The following is a 15,113-nucleotide window of genomic DNA, read 5'->3' as shown; positions in this document are numbered from 1 at the left end:
ACGTTTTATAAATGTTAATGTTTGTTGCTACGGTTGATAAACGGTGGTGCAGGCAAAGGTTCATGGACTCAAAGCTTGCAGTGGCCTCCTCCATCTGTACGTGTCACCGCGGTATGCGCAACACTCATTATTTTTATCAGCCTCTTCTAAATCATTACTCGTTATCAGATTCAATGGGCAAATCAACTTTTTAGCTCTATGATGCATCGTAAAATATAAATTTCCTTAAAGACTACTTCCAACAATTAAAACCGGGCAGACACTTGGTTAAGAGAAGGGCAGAAGACCCTCCACAACCTCCTCCATGAAGGCCACACCACGCCAGAAGCATGGCAGCGCCTTCGATTCCTTTGCTGGATCCTCAGCAAATGCTGATTTTACACTTATTAAAGTGTAAAAGCAACTTGAAGGCCTCCACCCCTCTTGCTCTTGAATATAATATAAGGAATATAATCCTACAGAAGCAGCAGATGGGCGAGGAGTTTCCAAAGACCTAAAGAAACCCCAGGAAATGCCTGAAGTGTCAAGTGGTGACTTACTGGAACATCATGCTATGTCATAGAATCATGGAATCATAGAATGGTTTGGGTTGGAAGGGACCTTAAAGATCATCTAGTTCCAACCCCCCTGCCCCGGGCAGGGACACCTCCCACCAGACCAGGTTGCTCAAAGCCTCATCCCATCAAAAAAAAAAGCTGTTGGCTGAAGATCAAGTGGCCAAGTTGGCCACCTATGCTACACGGGGACAGGGGCCTGATTCTGGAGGAAAGAAGGCACCCTACGGCCACGAAGCCCTTCTCTTAAAGAGGTTATCTGCTCGAGGAAGACCTTGATGGGAGCAAAACCCATGCCTGCATACTCTAGGGGTCTTTAAAGGCTCAAATAACACCCACAAATCCGAGTATTTACCCGATGTAAACACCACCTGCGAACACCCAGAGGCTAACCCAGCGCTACTACTCTCCAGAGAATGCGACGCAGCCAACAGACCGGTTTCTGGAGGCTTTATACATCGCAGATGAAAAGCAGACGTTAACAGGATCGGAAACACTGACGAAGTTTGCGATAATTGAATTTAGGAGTAGACGGTCCGTCAATTTGTCCCAACGTTGACGGATAATGGGCCGCTTCAACCAAAAATGCTTGGGGCGCTGTCACTAGCCTCTTTTTCTGAGCAGAATCTCAATCCCTTAGAGCTGCCCTCCCCTTGAAAAGCCTAAAACACAACCGCATGACTAAGGTGTCTTTGAGGTGCCCAAACGGAATGATCTGCTGTTTTCAGCATGCAACGCACCACCGCCTGGAAATCTATTGTAAGTCACGTACGGGGCAGCTTGGAAGGAAAGGAGAGACACAGAAAGCACTCGGAGAAGCCCTTTTGCATAGAAAAGGCAATCCTGGTTGACAAACATTCACCAACAGGACGACAACCGCAAACGGCTCTGCATTTTCCTTAGCAGGAGCAGAGGTGGTGTAGCTGCAGGTAGGTGCCTCTTACCTTGAGCTCCTTCCAGCTGTCGAGCAGCCTGGTGGCCAAATCGCTCACATCCACAATTTTGTCCGTTTGTTCTTGGCTTCTCTCGCTCTCCACGTCGGATACGCCTTCCTCTTCGTCTTGAGACGGCGTTTCCATCGTAATGGGCTCTTCCAGCTTCGCGCTGTTGCTCTCTTTCACCTCTGCTTCGGGCTCAGCCTCCAGCTCCGCAGCTTGGGGTTTGCTGCTCTCCACCGGCGCATCAACGGCAGCTTTGATCTCCTGCTGCTGCTGCTGCTCCTCCGACACCTCCATCGGAGCACCCTCCAGCTGGTCCAGGTCCTCTTTGCCCTCCTTCCCTTCCAGCTCACTGGTTGTATCCGAGATGGCACTGTCCATGCTGTTTTCACTTATAATTTTCAGCCTGCGAAACACCAGCTTCTTAGGGGTGTCTGTGTCACCTTCCACGCCCTGCTTGGTGGAAAGGTCCGGGGTGTTGAGCGGCGTGTGAGCCCGCGAGGTGTTCTCGCTCGAGTAGCCGTCCCCTTCGCTGAGCTGCGGGACGGCAGTCTTAGTCTGAGCCCAGCGCTGAATAACGGGAAGTACTTTGCTCTCCTCCAGCATGTTCTTGGTAGGTATCGGCAGGAGCTCCAGCGTCTTCATAATCTAATTGCAAAGACAAAAATCAAATTGTTAGAGCCATCAGAACGTAAAGCCACCTCCAACCTGGAACAATCTCCTTTTCTCAACAAGAAACCTGGACAAGCTAGAGAGGTGAGCCCGAGCAAACCTTATGACGTTCAACAAGGCCAAGTACAAGGTCCTGCACTTGCGTCGGGACAGCCCTCGTTATCAATACCGGCTGGGGGACAATGTGATAGAGAGCAGCCCTGCGGAAAAGGACCTGGGGGTACTCGTGGATGACAAGCTGGAAATGAGCCACAATGTGCGCTTGCAGCCCAGAAGGCCAATCGCATCCTGGGCTGCATCAGAAGAACCGCGGCCAGCAGATCCAGAGAGGTGATTCTCCCCCTCTACTCTGCTCTCATGAGACCTCACCTGCAGTACTGTGTCCAGCTCTGTAGCCCTCAGCACATGAAGGACACGGACCTGTCAGAGCGGGTCCAGAGGAGGCCACGAAGATGATCCGAGGGCTGGAGCCCCTCTGCTGGGAGGACAGGCTGAGAGAGCTGGGGGGGTTCAGCCTGGAGAAGAGAAGGCTCCGGGGAGACCTTATAGCGGCCTTCCAGTACCTGAAGGGGGCCTACAGGGGAGATGGGGAGGGGCTGTTTGCAAGGGCATGTAGCAATAGGACGAGGGGCAATGGCTTTAAACTAGAGCAGGGCAGGTTTAGATCAGACATTAGGAAGAAGTTCTTTACAATGAGGGTGGTGAGACACTGGCCCAGGTTGCCCAGAGAGGGGGTGGAGGCCCCATCCCTGGAGACATTCAAGGTCAGGCTGGATGAGGCTCTGAGCAACCTGAGCTAGTTGAAGATGTTCCTGCTTACTACAGGGGGCTTGGACTAGATGACCTTTAAAGGTCCCTTCCAACCCAACACATTCTATGATTCTATGAACAAGAGGTAACTCTGAAATATCAACACGATGGTGACAGGTCATGGGTCAGGGATATCTGTGTCCCTTCTCAAGGCTGGGCTGCAGCCGTGAACTTCTGCTGAGAGCAAATAAACCACGAGCGGGTGGAAACCAGCAAGCACAAGTACTTAGCGATTAAACTAAATTAGCAATTAGTTGCAATGAAACTGATTTTCAAAGAGCTCGGAGGCTTACAGCTGGCCATACTCATTCCTAGGCCAATCGATACAACAACAGAGCAGTCAGAGATGCTGCGTGAAAGAATCATAGAATGTGCTGGGTTGGAAGGGACCTTAAAGATCATCCAGTTCCAACCCCCCTGCCATGGGCAGGGGCACCTCCCACTAGATCAGGTTGCTCAGAGCCCCGGCCAGCCTGGCCTTAAAGACTTCCAGGGATGGGGCTTCCACCACCTCTCTGGGCAACCTGTTCCAGTGCCTCACCACCCTCATGGTGAAGAACTTCTTCCTAACGTCCAGCCTGAATCGACCCATCTCTAGTTTTAATCCATTCCCTCTAGTCCTACCATGACCCGACATCCTAAAGAGTCCCTCCCCAGCTTTCTTGTAGACCCCCTTAAGATACTGGTAGGCCACTAGAAGGTCTCCTCGGAGCCTTCTTTTCTCCAGACTGAACAACCCCACTCTCTCAGAGTCTGTCCTCATAGGAGAGGTGCTCCAGCCCTCATCAGAAATGTTAAGATGTATCAGCAGTCAAAAGAGATTGACCCAAAGAAGTTTGGGAAGTAAAACCAGGAAAGCTTTTTCCTTGCGTGACAGAGGTGCCGTGGGCTGCAGCAGAAGCTGGAGCGTTACCGGTGTCAGCGGGAGGGAGACAAGTCTGCTCCTCATGGAGCTAAACCTTAAGCACAACGAGATATGGAGAACTAGGGAGCTCCAAAGCACCAGACATGGCGAACATCTCTGACACTGATGGCACTTCCAACTGATTTAATCTCACCAAAAACCGAGGCTGCCGCAAGCGCCTGCACTCCCAGCCCCACAACACGCTTCCAGCACCCAACGGGGCAGTCCCAGGAATGGGAAGCCTCCGTTAGACACCAGGATACACCTGGAGGTACCAGGTGATAAAGCCAACACAGTCCCAGAGACCACAGCACAGCTCATGCTACAGCGCTTCCCCCTACAGACCAGCCAAAAAACTTGGCCTCAACTGGGCTGCGTCCAAAGTCTGAGATGAGAAACAAGTTATTGAAAAGATCTTCAAAATCCTTGTACAAAAGCCGTCAGTGGGAACGGGGATCACGGGCACAGAAAGAAGCACTGGACGTTAAATGCGCACAACCTTTCCGGGATCCAGCAAGTGACTTCAGCAACTTCTCTCCCAGGATCAGCGCCCAAATCCCTGGGTTTGAAGCAAGAGGTAACCAGCCCTTCTACGGGACTTTTCAACTTGTTCGCTTTCAAAACCAGCCCTCCCAGAGTGACAGAAGACGGGTTTATGGTATTAGGCCAATTTCTGCCATCTGATGGCCAAAAGCCCATTTCTCTTAAAAGAATGACAGTTTTTGTAAAAAGGGGGGAAAAAAAGACCAAAGCGTGCTCTGGCCCCTATCCCAAGTCCCACTTGCAACTCAGTAAAGAATTACCTGGATTTTAAAAGAATAGATCCAATCCCCAAAACCCCACCAAAGTTGACAGTGTATCGTGACCAGATGCATGGAGAGCGGAGACGAAGCCACCACCGCCGCATCGATTCAGTTTGCCTCTAAAAACCTGGGGGGAGCAGCTCTGGGTTTGAGATCAAGGAGGTTGAGTACCCGAACCGATTCCAGAGGAAAACCAGAGCCTAACCTTAACTGGACCATTGATTTCTCCAAAGCTGGAGGTCAAAGATGAGTCGAGGTGAGCTACGTAGCAGCCCTGCAATGCCATAGCACCTGAATGTTGGGTGGGAGCAAGGAGGGTAGGCATTACACGTACCAAAATCCAGACTCGAGACTCCCTCAGAGCAACGGCTTCAACATGTGTAACGTGGGATGGATCCTACCTACCCCAAAGAAGAAAATACTGCAGTCCCAAAGGGGAATAGCTTAGCTCCCTCCTTTGGTACCGTGACAGATTAACTCCCTCCCTGTAGACTTGGTCTCAAAAGATCTTTCTGTAGCCGTAGAGGAACACGGAGGTGATGCACCACAGCGAGAGAACGTTGACTCAGCAGCTGTCAAGCACCGCTGCTTCGGCTGGAAGTACTGCAAAGCCACGTCCCATCAGCAGGAGAGAAAACTGGAGGCACCCGCTGAATCCACGCCTTGCACCCAACGTGCGTGGCTCACCAGCACCTACACACTCCGCACAGCGCAAGGCTGATGAAGTCTGGGGGGGGTCTACTCAAACCCTACCAGTCTACCTTGCAAGTCTACAAGTTCTAACTTAACGTCAGAGACCCCTAACCCAACAGCACTAAAGTTTTCCAGGTATTTACAGCCAAAACTTCGCCCAAGTGAGGACGGATGAGGACTAGGCGGTGGAAACGGTGGCTTTCCCATAGGACGCACTGCAGAGCGGACAGATCTGCTGTCCCTCTCACCACCATCAGCACAGAGGCTTTGAGAGGAGCCCAGAAGCGTCTTACTAGGCCTGATATATCGAGCTGGGCTCCAAAAAATCTTCAGGTATCCTCACCCCACCCCACGAGTTGAAGGCTCACAAAAGCACACGTAGGCAGCTCTTCATCTTCCGATACCAAGAGCGCCCGTTTCTCAGAGGGAACGCCCGAACCGTGTTAAAGAGGAGAAAGGCGCGAGTAGGACACGGCTCGTTCAGAAATGCTAAATACCAGCTCGGAGAAAAGCCATACTGAGCTAAGGAAGTGGGGTTGGGCAGGATTTGTCACCGCTCCTGAAAAACAACGGAGAAGTCACCAAGAGAAGAGGCGCCCGGAGCTCTAGAGCTCAGGTGGCTTCTGCTTTCTTGCTGCAGGACCGCGTGCGCCTCTCCGAACGGCACAGCAACCTTCTCGGAGAAGCATCTTTAACAAAGGAACTTCCAGATGTCTTTTTGCATGCGATGCTGCAGCACAAGTAGAAACCAGAAATGAATTCAAGTTCCACTTCAGAGCGTCAATACCTCAAATTCCCCGGGGGGTTCAGGAGGGAATAAACAGCGATGGCAGCGATCTTTATTTACGTCTGGCTCATGTCACTAACTCCGAAATCTGAGAAAAACCACACGAGCAAATTCTTTCCGTATATTAAGGGCTTCCCTTAAAGCAGAAGTTTTAGGCTGCAGTTTTGAGGATACCTGCAGTTTGTTTTCAGGAAAACTTGGCGCAGAATACGTATATTTAAAAGAAAAAGAAAACCATCAAGCTTTTGCCCAATTAGCAAAGCGTCAAACCCGAGGGAATTACTGACCTCCAGCTGCAACTTCAGGTTGTTGGCGGTGCTCCCTCTCCCGTCGCCCAGCTCCGTCATCCAAATCCAGAGGAGAGATAAGCCGTGACACTCCAGGAAGGACTTCAGGCAGGACTGCGAGTGCGTGTTCTGGATGAGCCAAAGTTAGAGAGAGGCCGGGGGACCCGTCAGAGACTTACAGGCAAAAAAAAAAAAAAAAAAAAAAAAAAAAAAAGCTTCGATTTCCCCAGGCTAAGGTGGCCAACTGCTCAACTGGGCTTGCGTTACCTGTCAAACCCATCGCAGAAGGCAGACGTGGGCACCGGCACGTTTCATGTCATTTAAATGGCCGCAACTGCCAGGTTCGGAGCAGCAAACGCATGCGGCAGAACCCTTGTAACCGTTCCCTGGTGGACAACTCACACTGGGGAACAAAACTTAACGATAACGGACTGCACAGAAAACCGGCTGCAATTTATCTGCGCTCAGAAGTAAAAATGCAGGATAATTTTGGAGATAAGACAGCTATTTTAAGCTGACAAACTACTCATTTATTTTCCACACCCTTATGTATTTGCATCTAGAAATGGGCGCTTTGCGTCACCACCCAGGCCGAGTTCCACCAAGTATCAAAGGAGCAAAGGTTGGAGATGACCCAGGATCTATAAACCAAGAAGAACTGCCCGGCTCGTGCTTGGGACGTTGGCCCAGGTGTGAGACCTTTCTTCCACCTTCCCCCTCTTGCTCTAACGAGAGCTCCAAAAGACACGGGTTTCCTCCCTTTCAGCTGGGTCCTGCTCACCTGGATGAGTTTGAGGCAGGTGAGCTTCTGCTCCAGCGTTTCGATCCGAACCATCAACCGGGATAAGCTGAGAACCTGGTTCTTATCGGAGAGACCTTCTCCGTTCTCCAGCAGCGCTTCCAGCTCCCCGTCCACCTACCAATGTTAAAGAAAAACAACTCTCAGGCGGTGCCAGGCTCATGCCACCCAATGGTAACCCGTTCTCTGGCTCTGACAACCAGGCGAAGCCTCTCCCAAGCAACTTGCCCATACGGAAAAGCCCATATGGGTTTAATTTGACTCAATACGGTTGGGTTTCTTTTAGCTGGCCTATTATGGGACTTTTTTAGACCTTAAATCACAGAATCGCAGAATGGTCAGGGTTGGAAGGGACCTTCGGAGATCATCTAGTCCAACCCCCTGCCAGAGCAGGGTCACCCACAGCAGGCGGCACAGGAACGCCTCCAGGTGGGGTCTGAATATCTCCAGAGACGGAGACTCCCCCACCTCTCTGGGCAGCCTGTGCCAGGGCTCTGCCACCCTCAAAAGAAAGAAGTTCCTCCTCATGTTGAGATAGAACTTCCCGTGTCCCAGTTTGTGCCCGTTACCCCTCGTCCTGTCGCTGGGCACCACTGAGAAGAGTCTGGCCCCATCCTCTTGCCACCCGCCCTTTAGCTATTGCTGAGCATGGATGAGATCCCCTCTCAGTCTGCTCTTCTCCAGGCTGAACAGCCCCAGGGCTCTCAGCCTTTCCTCAGCACAGAGATGCTCCAGTCCCTTCATCATCTTTGTAGCCCTTTGCTGTCCCCTCTCCAGCAGTTCCCTGTCCTTCTTGAACTGGGGAGTCCAGAACTGGACCCAGTGCTCCAGGTGCGGCCTCCCCAGGGCAGAGCAGAGGGGGAGGATGACCTCCCTCCACCTGCTGGCCACGCTCTTCTTGATGCCCCCCAGGAGACCATTGGCCGCCTTGGTCACAAGGTCCCATTGCTAGCTCATGGGCAACTTGTTGTCCCCCAGGACTCCCAGGTCCTTCTCCGCAGAGCTGCTCTCCAGCAGGTCCCGTACAAGAGCGCCCTGTTCCCACCAGTTTATACTGGGCTGGGCACACACGCAACAGGCGGGAATCCCCCGACTCCAACATCCACTTCTCCTAACCAGCGGCAGGTTTTAGATGTATAAACCTAATGCCCCGCGGAGGAAATTCCAGGTGTGAGCACCAAAACACTCCCGGTCGCAAGTTTATCTGCTCACCCAGGAAAACAGCTGTGCACTAAGAGATTATCTTGAATTGCAGACAGATTTACTTCTTCACTGGTGTTTATAATCTTTCCAAGCAGAGGCGCATTCCTCTCCACGTGGACACCGAAAAAGCATCGTTCAGAATTCAGCCTACTGCTCGGTGCCACCAATTAGCATTTTAAAACCACTTATAAACGACTCATAAATAATTTCTTGGCCTCCTGACTCTCCAATACAGTAAATAAAAACGAAGCTGGCATTTTCAGTAGTTGGCTTCTCCCAAAAGAGCAGGTAACAAATCTTATCTGTAGGAAGAGAGGTTTCTATCTTCCAAGGACAGAACAATTAACATCTTGCAGGAAGTGAAAAGAGCCCGCGCGGTTTCTTGCAGCAAATTTTTTTTGCCCACGAAAAACTCCTTCTGACCGCTTGGCTCACACTTCTCTGCAGTTTCCTACGTCTACCGCGTGAACCCAGCCCCGCAGCTCAACGTGGGGAGTAGCTCCATGGAACCGCTTGGGGATTACACGCGTGAAAAAGCTATAAAAAGACTTAAAAAAAAAAAAAAAAAAAAAAAAAAGCTGGATTCAAGTTACATATTTCATTCACGTCCATCTGCAAACACAACTGTAATAAGAGTGAGGGCAAATACGACACGTGTTCATACAAGTTTCTCCTGGAAGCCGACAGGCCTCTAGGCCAAAGCAATGAAGAGCTTCAAATTCCACATCCCGGCCGGGAGACCGCAAACGTCTGCGCCCTTCCAGCTGTCAAATTGCAGGTAACGGCCCAAACGGCGAAGGCGGTATTGCCCGTCTTCCACCGACGTTTAAAAAAAAAAAAAAATCACGCAACGCCAACCCAATTTTTAAAGGCACGTAGAATTTAGGATGCTTTTTAGTAGCATGAAGTACTGACGAGCAGATACCTGCGAAGGTCCCTTCCTGGTGGGACGTTGGCCTGAGTTACCCAGAGAAAGGAAATACGTGTTTAAGTAAAGCTCCAAGAACGGGTGACGGTTTTAAACTAAAAGAGGGGAGATTTAGACTAGATAGAAGGAAGAAACGTTTTACGCTGAGGGTGGCGAGACCCTGGCCCAGGTTGTCCAGAGAGGTGGGAGACGCCCCATCGCTGGAAACATTCCAGGCCAGGTTGGACAGGGCTTGGAGCAACCTGGGCTGGTGGGAGGTGTCCCTGCCCAGGGCAGGGGGTGCCACTGGGGGGGCTTTAAGGTCCCTTCCCACTCAAACCATTCTGTGATTCTAAGAAAAAACAAGTGTTGAAGGCCCATATGAAATAAAACGATATAAATACATCCAGGGAAAAGACTGGACTTTGAGGTCGTCAGGAGTCATTGACCCCAGAAGCCGACTCTAGAGATGACCTGAAGACTCACACAAAGAGGATCAAGCCCAGGGTCAAGCCTTGGTTGCTGTTACTCTTAGAAATAAACAAACACCACAAGGGAGACTCAGACTCACCGAGTCCTTCTTCCGGGAACGCTCCTTTTTCATTTTCCCTCCGGCGGCTCGGATGCTGACCCTGTTCTCTCCGCCCAGGTAACCCCGGCAGTTGGCCGAGCCGCAGAAACATTTCTGAGCCTCTTTGCTGTTGGTGGACACGAGCAACAGAGCAGTTTAGTAACAGATCGGCCGCATCCACGGCGAGTTATTTGACCTTACTCTTAAGTAAGGTGAGAATTAAGGTACTTCTGCATCCTCAGAAGAAAAGGACGGGAACTTCTCCGCATGGCAAGGCCTTTCTGGCCACTGAAAATTCAAACCAAGTCTTTCTTTCTTACATGGCTACCGCGATTCCATGTCGTCTCAGCTGGAAACCAAAGCCTGCTTCACCTCCAGGCTCTTTGTAGGTCAAGAACCAAGAACCAGAAAGGGAAAAGTGGAGCGGCTGGGTCCGAGATCTTCTTACCGCCCATTGCAATCGATAAATTAATTTTCCTAATGAATATATAATCAGGATGACATATCCATTAGGAAAAAAGGCTTGCGTTTTACAGCTTGAAACAGACTAAAGATTGGGCTGAGGACTCGTGGAAGTACCGAGATTCAGGTGGAAGATTTTTTTTGCACGGATATGGAGCCGTGGAGAGCAGAGGGGATTGACCTTGTATTATATTCAGGCAATATTTCTACAAAGCCTCTGCATTTTCTACTTCACACACCACGAATTTTAAACTACGTGCCAAAACTGCTTGGGAAAACACGGTGGTTTTGGAATGTGGCTCTGCAGTACCAGCGGTAAGAACCAGGAAAGTTCCACTGCAGGATCTTCTAGGAAGCAGAACGGGAGCCCAGGAACGATGCCCAGGAGATCAGAGCTGGAAAAACTCCAGGAAGACAAGACTAGGTTCACTAGACTCCAATAGGCGAGGTATCAAAATGAACCAATATTGCAAAATTCTTCGCCTAACAGGGCCATAATGTGAAACCCTAATAACTTTGACTAAGCCACATACAGATAAAAATAAAATTATGGGCGTACAGACTGCTTCCTACCCGACATTCCCCGGCTTTAGAGATATTCCCACGCGCCTAGAAACCAAACAGGCCTGGCTGCAAGAGCAACCAGACGGGCTGAGGCTAAGTTTGCCTTCCCTCCTGAGAGTTTGCACCGGGAAGGGAAAAAAACTTCACGGCAGCACCTCACGCTTAAGCGCAAACGATTTTATAACGCAGCTAAAAATCCGTTTCTGGCTCTCCCGCTTATAGAAAGAGCCATAGCGGTGGTGTTGGAGGCAGGATCCAGAAGGGAAAGGAAGAGACGCCCCTTAAACAACTGCATTCAGTAAAAAATGGGATTAGAAAATATAAAAAAAAAAAAAAAAAAAAAAAAGGGGGGGGTTCTAAAATGGATGTAGAATTAATCTCATAATTATATGTTGCTCCGAGCCTGTCAGACACCGTTTTGTGCTCATCACAGGGAAATACTTCGCCACACACCTGGACAAGCAGTAATATATAAATATATATATATATATAAAAAGTATAAGAAATATTAGGCTCAAGTTTAGAGAAGGGAGCCAAAGCCCAACACACCTGCGCTTCTGGAATGGGGCAGGAAGAGGGAACGTGCGGTTTGCTGGGGTTTTACAGCTCTGCAAGGATTTGCAAAGTCGTAAAACCGGGGCGGGTGGGGAAGAAGAGGCGTTACTGAAGGGTACTGCAAAGTCTGGCGCTCGGGTAATTAATAATTAGACAGAGGAAAGAAACAGTCAAGATCATTATCTGGGAAATTTCCACTGGGGAGAGATGGTCTGAAGTGGAACAAAAAGGCAATAAAGCGCCACTGGAAAAGACACATCAAATCAAGGGAAATCAAATCCCTGTCCCAATCTCTTGTGTTAGAAACGGAAGAAACTTTATCCCAGTAGCTTTTTATATAGTAGAATTCCAGTTCATTCACAACCGCTGTGTTAGACGAGGCTTTGCAACGGTTTGTTCCGGAGCAGGATTTTTTTCCGTTGCACCAACGCTCAAAAAAAACCCCCATTATTTCCAGCAGCTTCGAGAGAGCCGAAACGTACCCGTATCTCTGGAACTGGTAATCAAACGTCAGCTCGGAGCCCGAGGGGACCAGTTTGGTGGTGAAAAATCCAACTCTGAGCTGCCCATTCACAGTCCACTAAAGCAAGGAAAAAACCAAGGTGATGAGTTATTACAAAAGCCAGGCTTGGCTCTGGTTTTGCTTTAAATTAAGAAGAGGAATCCTTCAAACAGCATCACCCACCAATTTAAAATTTGCTAACCGGCTCGGCAGTACTCGCCCGTTTCACAGGCAGCTGTTTCCATTTCACCAAGTTACAATAAAACCAAAAAAAAACCCCCCCAAAAAAAAACAAACACCAAAACAAAGAGACATAAAGGAGAAATAACTCCGAGGCTCGCTAAGTCGCACGGCAGTGGAAGCGAGAAGCCAGCGGCTTTGATCCAGCAGTTTACCTTTTGCGTCTCGCAGTTTGGTTCACAGCTGTGGTTCATAAAACGAGAGCAGTTTCCTTTCTGGGTGGCATCGATGATCTGTAAAGAAAAGAAGCGACGACTATAGAGCGAAACGGCCTCCCTCCCTCCCGCGCCAGGCAGAAATACGAAGCAGTACCGCTACAATGACCACGTTTCTCAACACAACCCATGTAGAAGTCATCACCCCTTCCTGCCCCAGCTACCGACACCATTTGGTTTGGATGAACGGGTTTTACAATGACATTAAGCGCCCCGAAAAAAAGAAGAGCACGAAGCAGCTGGTAGATGGTTCTTAAAGGTTTCACTGCAGGTAAATAGAGTTCTTCAAGTGGGGTGGGGATCCTGAATTTTTAACGTGGGTTTCTGACCCTCTGGTGCACGCGACGACGACGACAAGGGCTGGGGAAGCTGAACATCGCTGCCACACGCAGCGTACTCGAAGAGAGAGGTCGTCCTTTCTCTTGGAATGTGGGCATTCCAAGAGAACGTCCACATGGAAACCGGTGACGAGTGGTGTTCCTCAGGGGTCAGTACTGGGACCAGTGCTGTTTAACATCGGTGACATGGACAATGAGATCGAGTGCACCCTCAGCAAGTTTGCCAACGACACCAAGCTGTGCGGCGCGGTGACACGCTGGAGGGAAGGGATGCCATCCAGAGGGACCTGGACAGGCTGGAGAGGTGGGCCTGTACAAACCTCATGAAGTTCAACCAGGCCAAGAGCAGTGTCCTGCACCTGGGTCATGGCAATCCCAGGGACAAATCCAGGCTGTGCGGAGAAGGGATGGAGAGCAGCCCTGAGAAGAAGGACTTGGGGGTGCTGGTGGACAAGAAGCTCAACATGAGCAGACAATGCGCGCTGGCAGCCCAGAAAGCCAACCACATCCTGGGCTGCGTCAAAAGAAGCGTGGCCAGTAGGGCGAGGGAGGGGATTCTGCCCCTCTGCTCCGCTCTGGGGAGACCCCACCTGGAGTCCTGCCTCCAGCTCTGGAGTCCTCAGCACAAGAAGGACATGGACCTGTTGGAGCGGGGCCAGAGGAGGGCCATGAAGATGACCAGAGGGCTGGAGCCCCTCTGCTGTGAGGACAGGCTGAGAGAGTTGTGGGGGTTCAGCCTGGAGAAGAGAAGGCTCCAGGGAGACCTTCCAGCCCCTTCCAGTCCCTCAAGGGGCTCCAGGAAAGCTGGGGAGGGACTCTGGAACAGGGAGGGGAGCCATGGGACGAGGGGGAAGGGTTTTCCACTGACAGAGGGGAGATTGAGATGAGATGTGAGGCAGAAATTGTTGGCTGTGAGGGGGGTGAGCCCCTGGCCCAGGTTGCCCAGAGAAGCTGTGGCTGCCCCATCCCTGGAAGGGTTCAAGGCCAGGTTGGACGGGGCTTGGAGCAACCTGGGCTGGTGGGAGGTGTCCCTGCCCAGGGCAGGGGGGTGGAACTGGGTGGGCTTTAAGGTCCCTTCCAACTCTACCCAGTCTGTGATTCTGTGTGATTCTGTCTCCCGGATCACTGCGTCCTCCCTGTTAAAACTGGCAACACTCCCCTGTGCCCCCTTGTGATCACATCGCAATCCCACGGCAGCTACAGAAATTGCTTACTTTGGGGGGGGTGGGGGAAGAGAGAAGAAAAAAAAAAGGGCATTCGGAAGTATTTTTAGCTCATTTACTGTAAAGCTACCCAGATCCAAAAAAGTTTTGACAGCGGAGACAAGCAGAATAAGGTATTAGATTTCTATTTATACGCTTTGTTCTCAGCGGGGGAGGGCCCGTCGCCCAAGGTAAGCAACGCTGCGCTCTCTGCATCGCAGCTGCGCCATCCCACAGGGCTGAAGCAAAGCTAAAGAATTCAGAATTTCTGGTATATAGATCTTTCAATGGCAGTAATCCCGCATTTAGGGACTCCACCGGCTCTAAGTGGCCCAATTTAACGTAGCTGAAGCGAGGAAACGCGGTTTATTAAGGTATTTTGTAGACTGGTTTACTTGCGCATCCAAGAACATTGAGTTTGGCTTGAAGAATCTCCTGGAGCTGGGACACAGGCGGGGTTTCTCTCCCACCGAGGTCTGCTCATGTGGAAGGGATGGCTCATATTCCATTCTTTCCCTTGGGAGGGCAATTTCTCCTCTCCAAGGACACTGGGATAACGTTAAGCTACCAGGTTTATGTTAAACCAGGTTGAAACTAAGCAATGGGTTAAAAAAAAAAATAAAATAAATACGTAAAGCACGACAACACAAAGCCAGGCAAAGTTTCCTTTCCTTGAGAATCCCGCTGCTCACCTCGTCATTCTTCAGGGCCATGAAATAATAGTGAATGTTCTTGTTCCGGGCATATTCCTTCACGCGAGCCTTGAATTCTTTGTGGTCCAGCACTTCTCCGCAGTACTCCAAGACGAAAGTGTTGCTGCAAAGCCCAAGAGGGAAAAAAAAAAACAAACACATCGTTCTGCACAGCCACAAGCAAAAAACATCGAGGAACAGAAAATAAACACCGCCAAGATGGGCTCTCTGAGTAGAACCTGCAGCCTGGCAGTGTAGATACGATTATTACACACCTTAATCTGAGGCAATTCTGATTCATTTATTTTTTTACGCTATCGCATGGGGAGGTATATCGCAGCGAAAAGCCCAGACACAAGAATTAAGCTGCCCTTCGAGCAGGGTTTATTCTATAAAAGAACCGAGACCTTCCTGG

General features: G+C 50.3%; 1 protein-coding gene across 1 annotated transcript in view; it reads right to left on the bottom strand.

Annotated features, from left to right (window-relative positions):
• SETD2 (SET domain containing 2, histone lysine methyltransferase) overlaps positions 1–15,113 on the bottom strand; it is a 74,052-nt gene that overhangs the window by 27,939 nt on the left and 31,000 nt on the right. The window contains exons 6-12 of the mRNA XM_074573859.1: positions 14,699–14,822; positions 12,407–12,484; positions 11,992–12,089; positions 9,929–10,055; positions 7,230–7,364; positions 6,449–6,577; positions 1,499–2,140 (exon numbers count right to left, since the gene is read on the bottom strand). Of these exons, the coding sequence (XP_074429960.1) occupies positions 1,499–2,140; positions 6,449–6,577; positions 7,230–7,364; positions 9,929–10,055; positions 11,992–12,089; positions 12,407–12,484; positions 14,699–14,822 (1,333 nt within the window). The remainder of the gene's footprint in view (positions 1–1,498; positions 2,141–6,448; positions 6,578–7,229; positions 7,365–9,928; positions 10,056–11,991; positions 12,090–12,406; positions 12,485–14,698; positions 14,823–15,113) is intronic.

The sequence above is a fragment of the Larus michahellis genome, chromosome 2, assembly GCF_964199755.1.
Source record: "Larus michahellis chromosome 2, bLarMic1.1, whole genome shotgun sequence".
Classification (NCBI taxonomy): domain Eukaryota; kingdom Metazoa; phylum Chordata; class Aves; order Charadriiformes; family Laridae; genus Larus; species Larus michahellis.
This window is presented reverse-complemented; position numbering and strand designations above follow the sequence as displayed.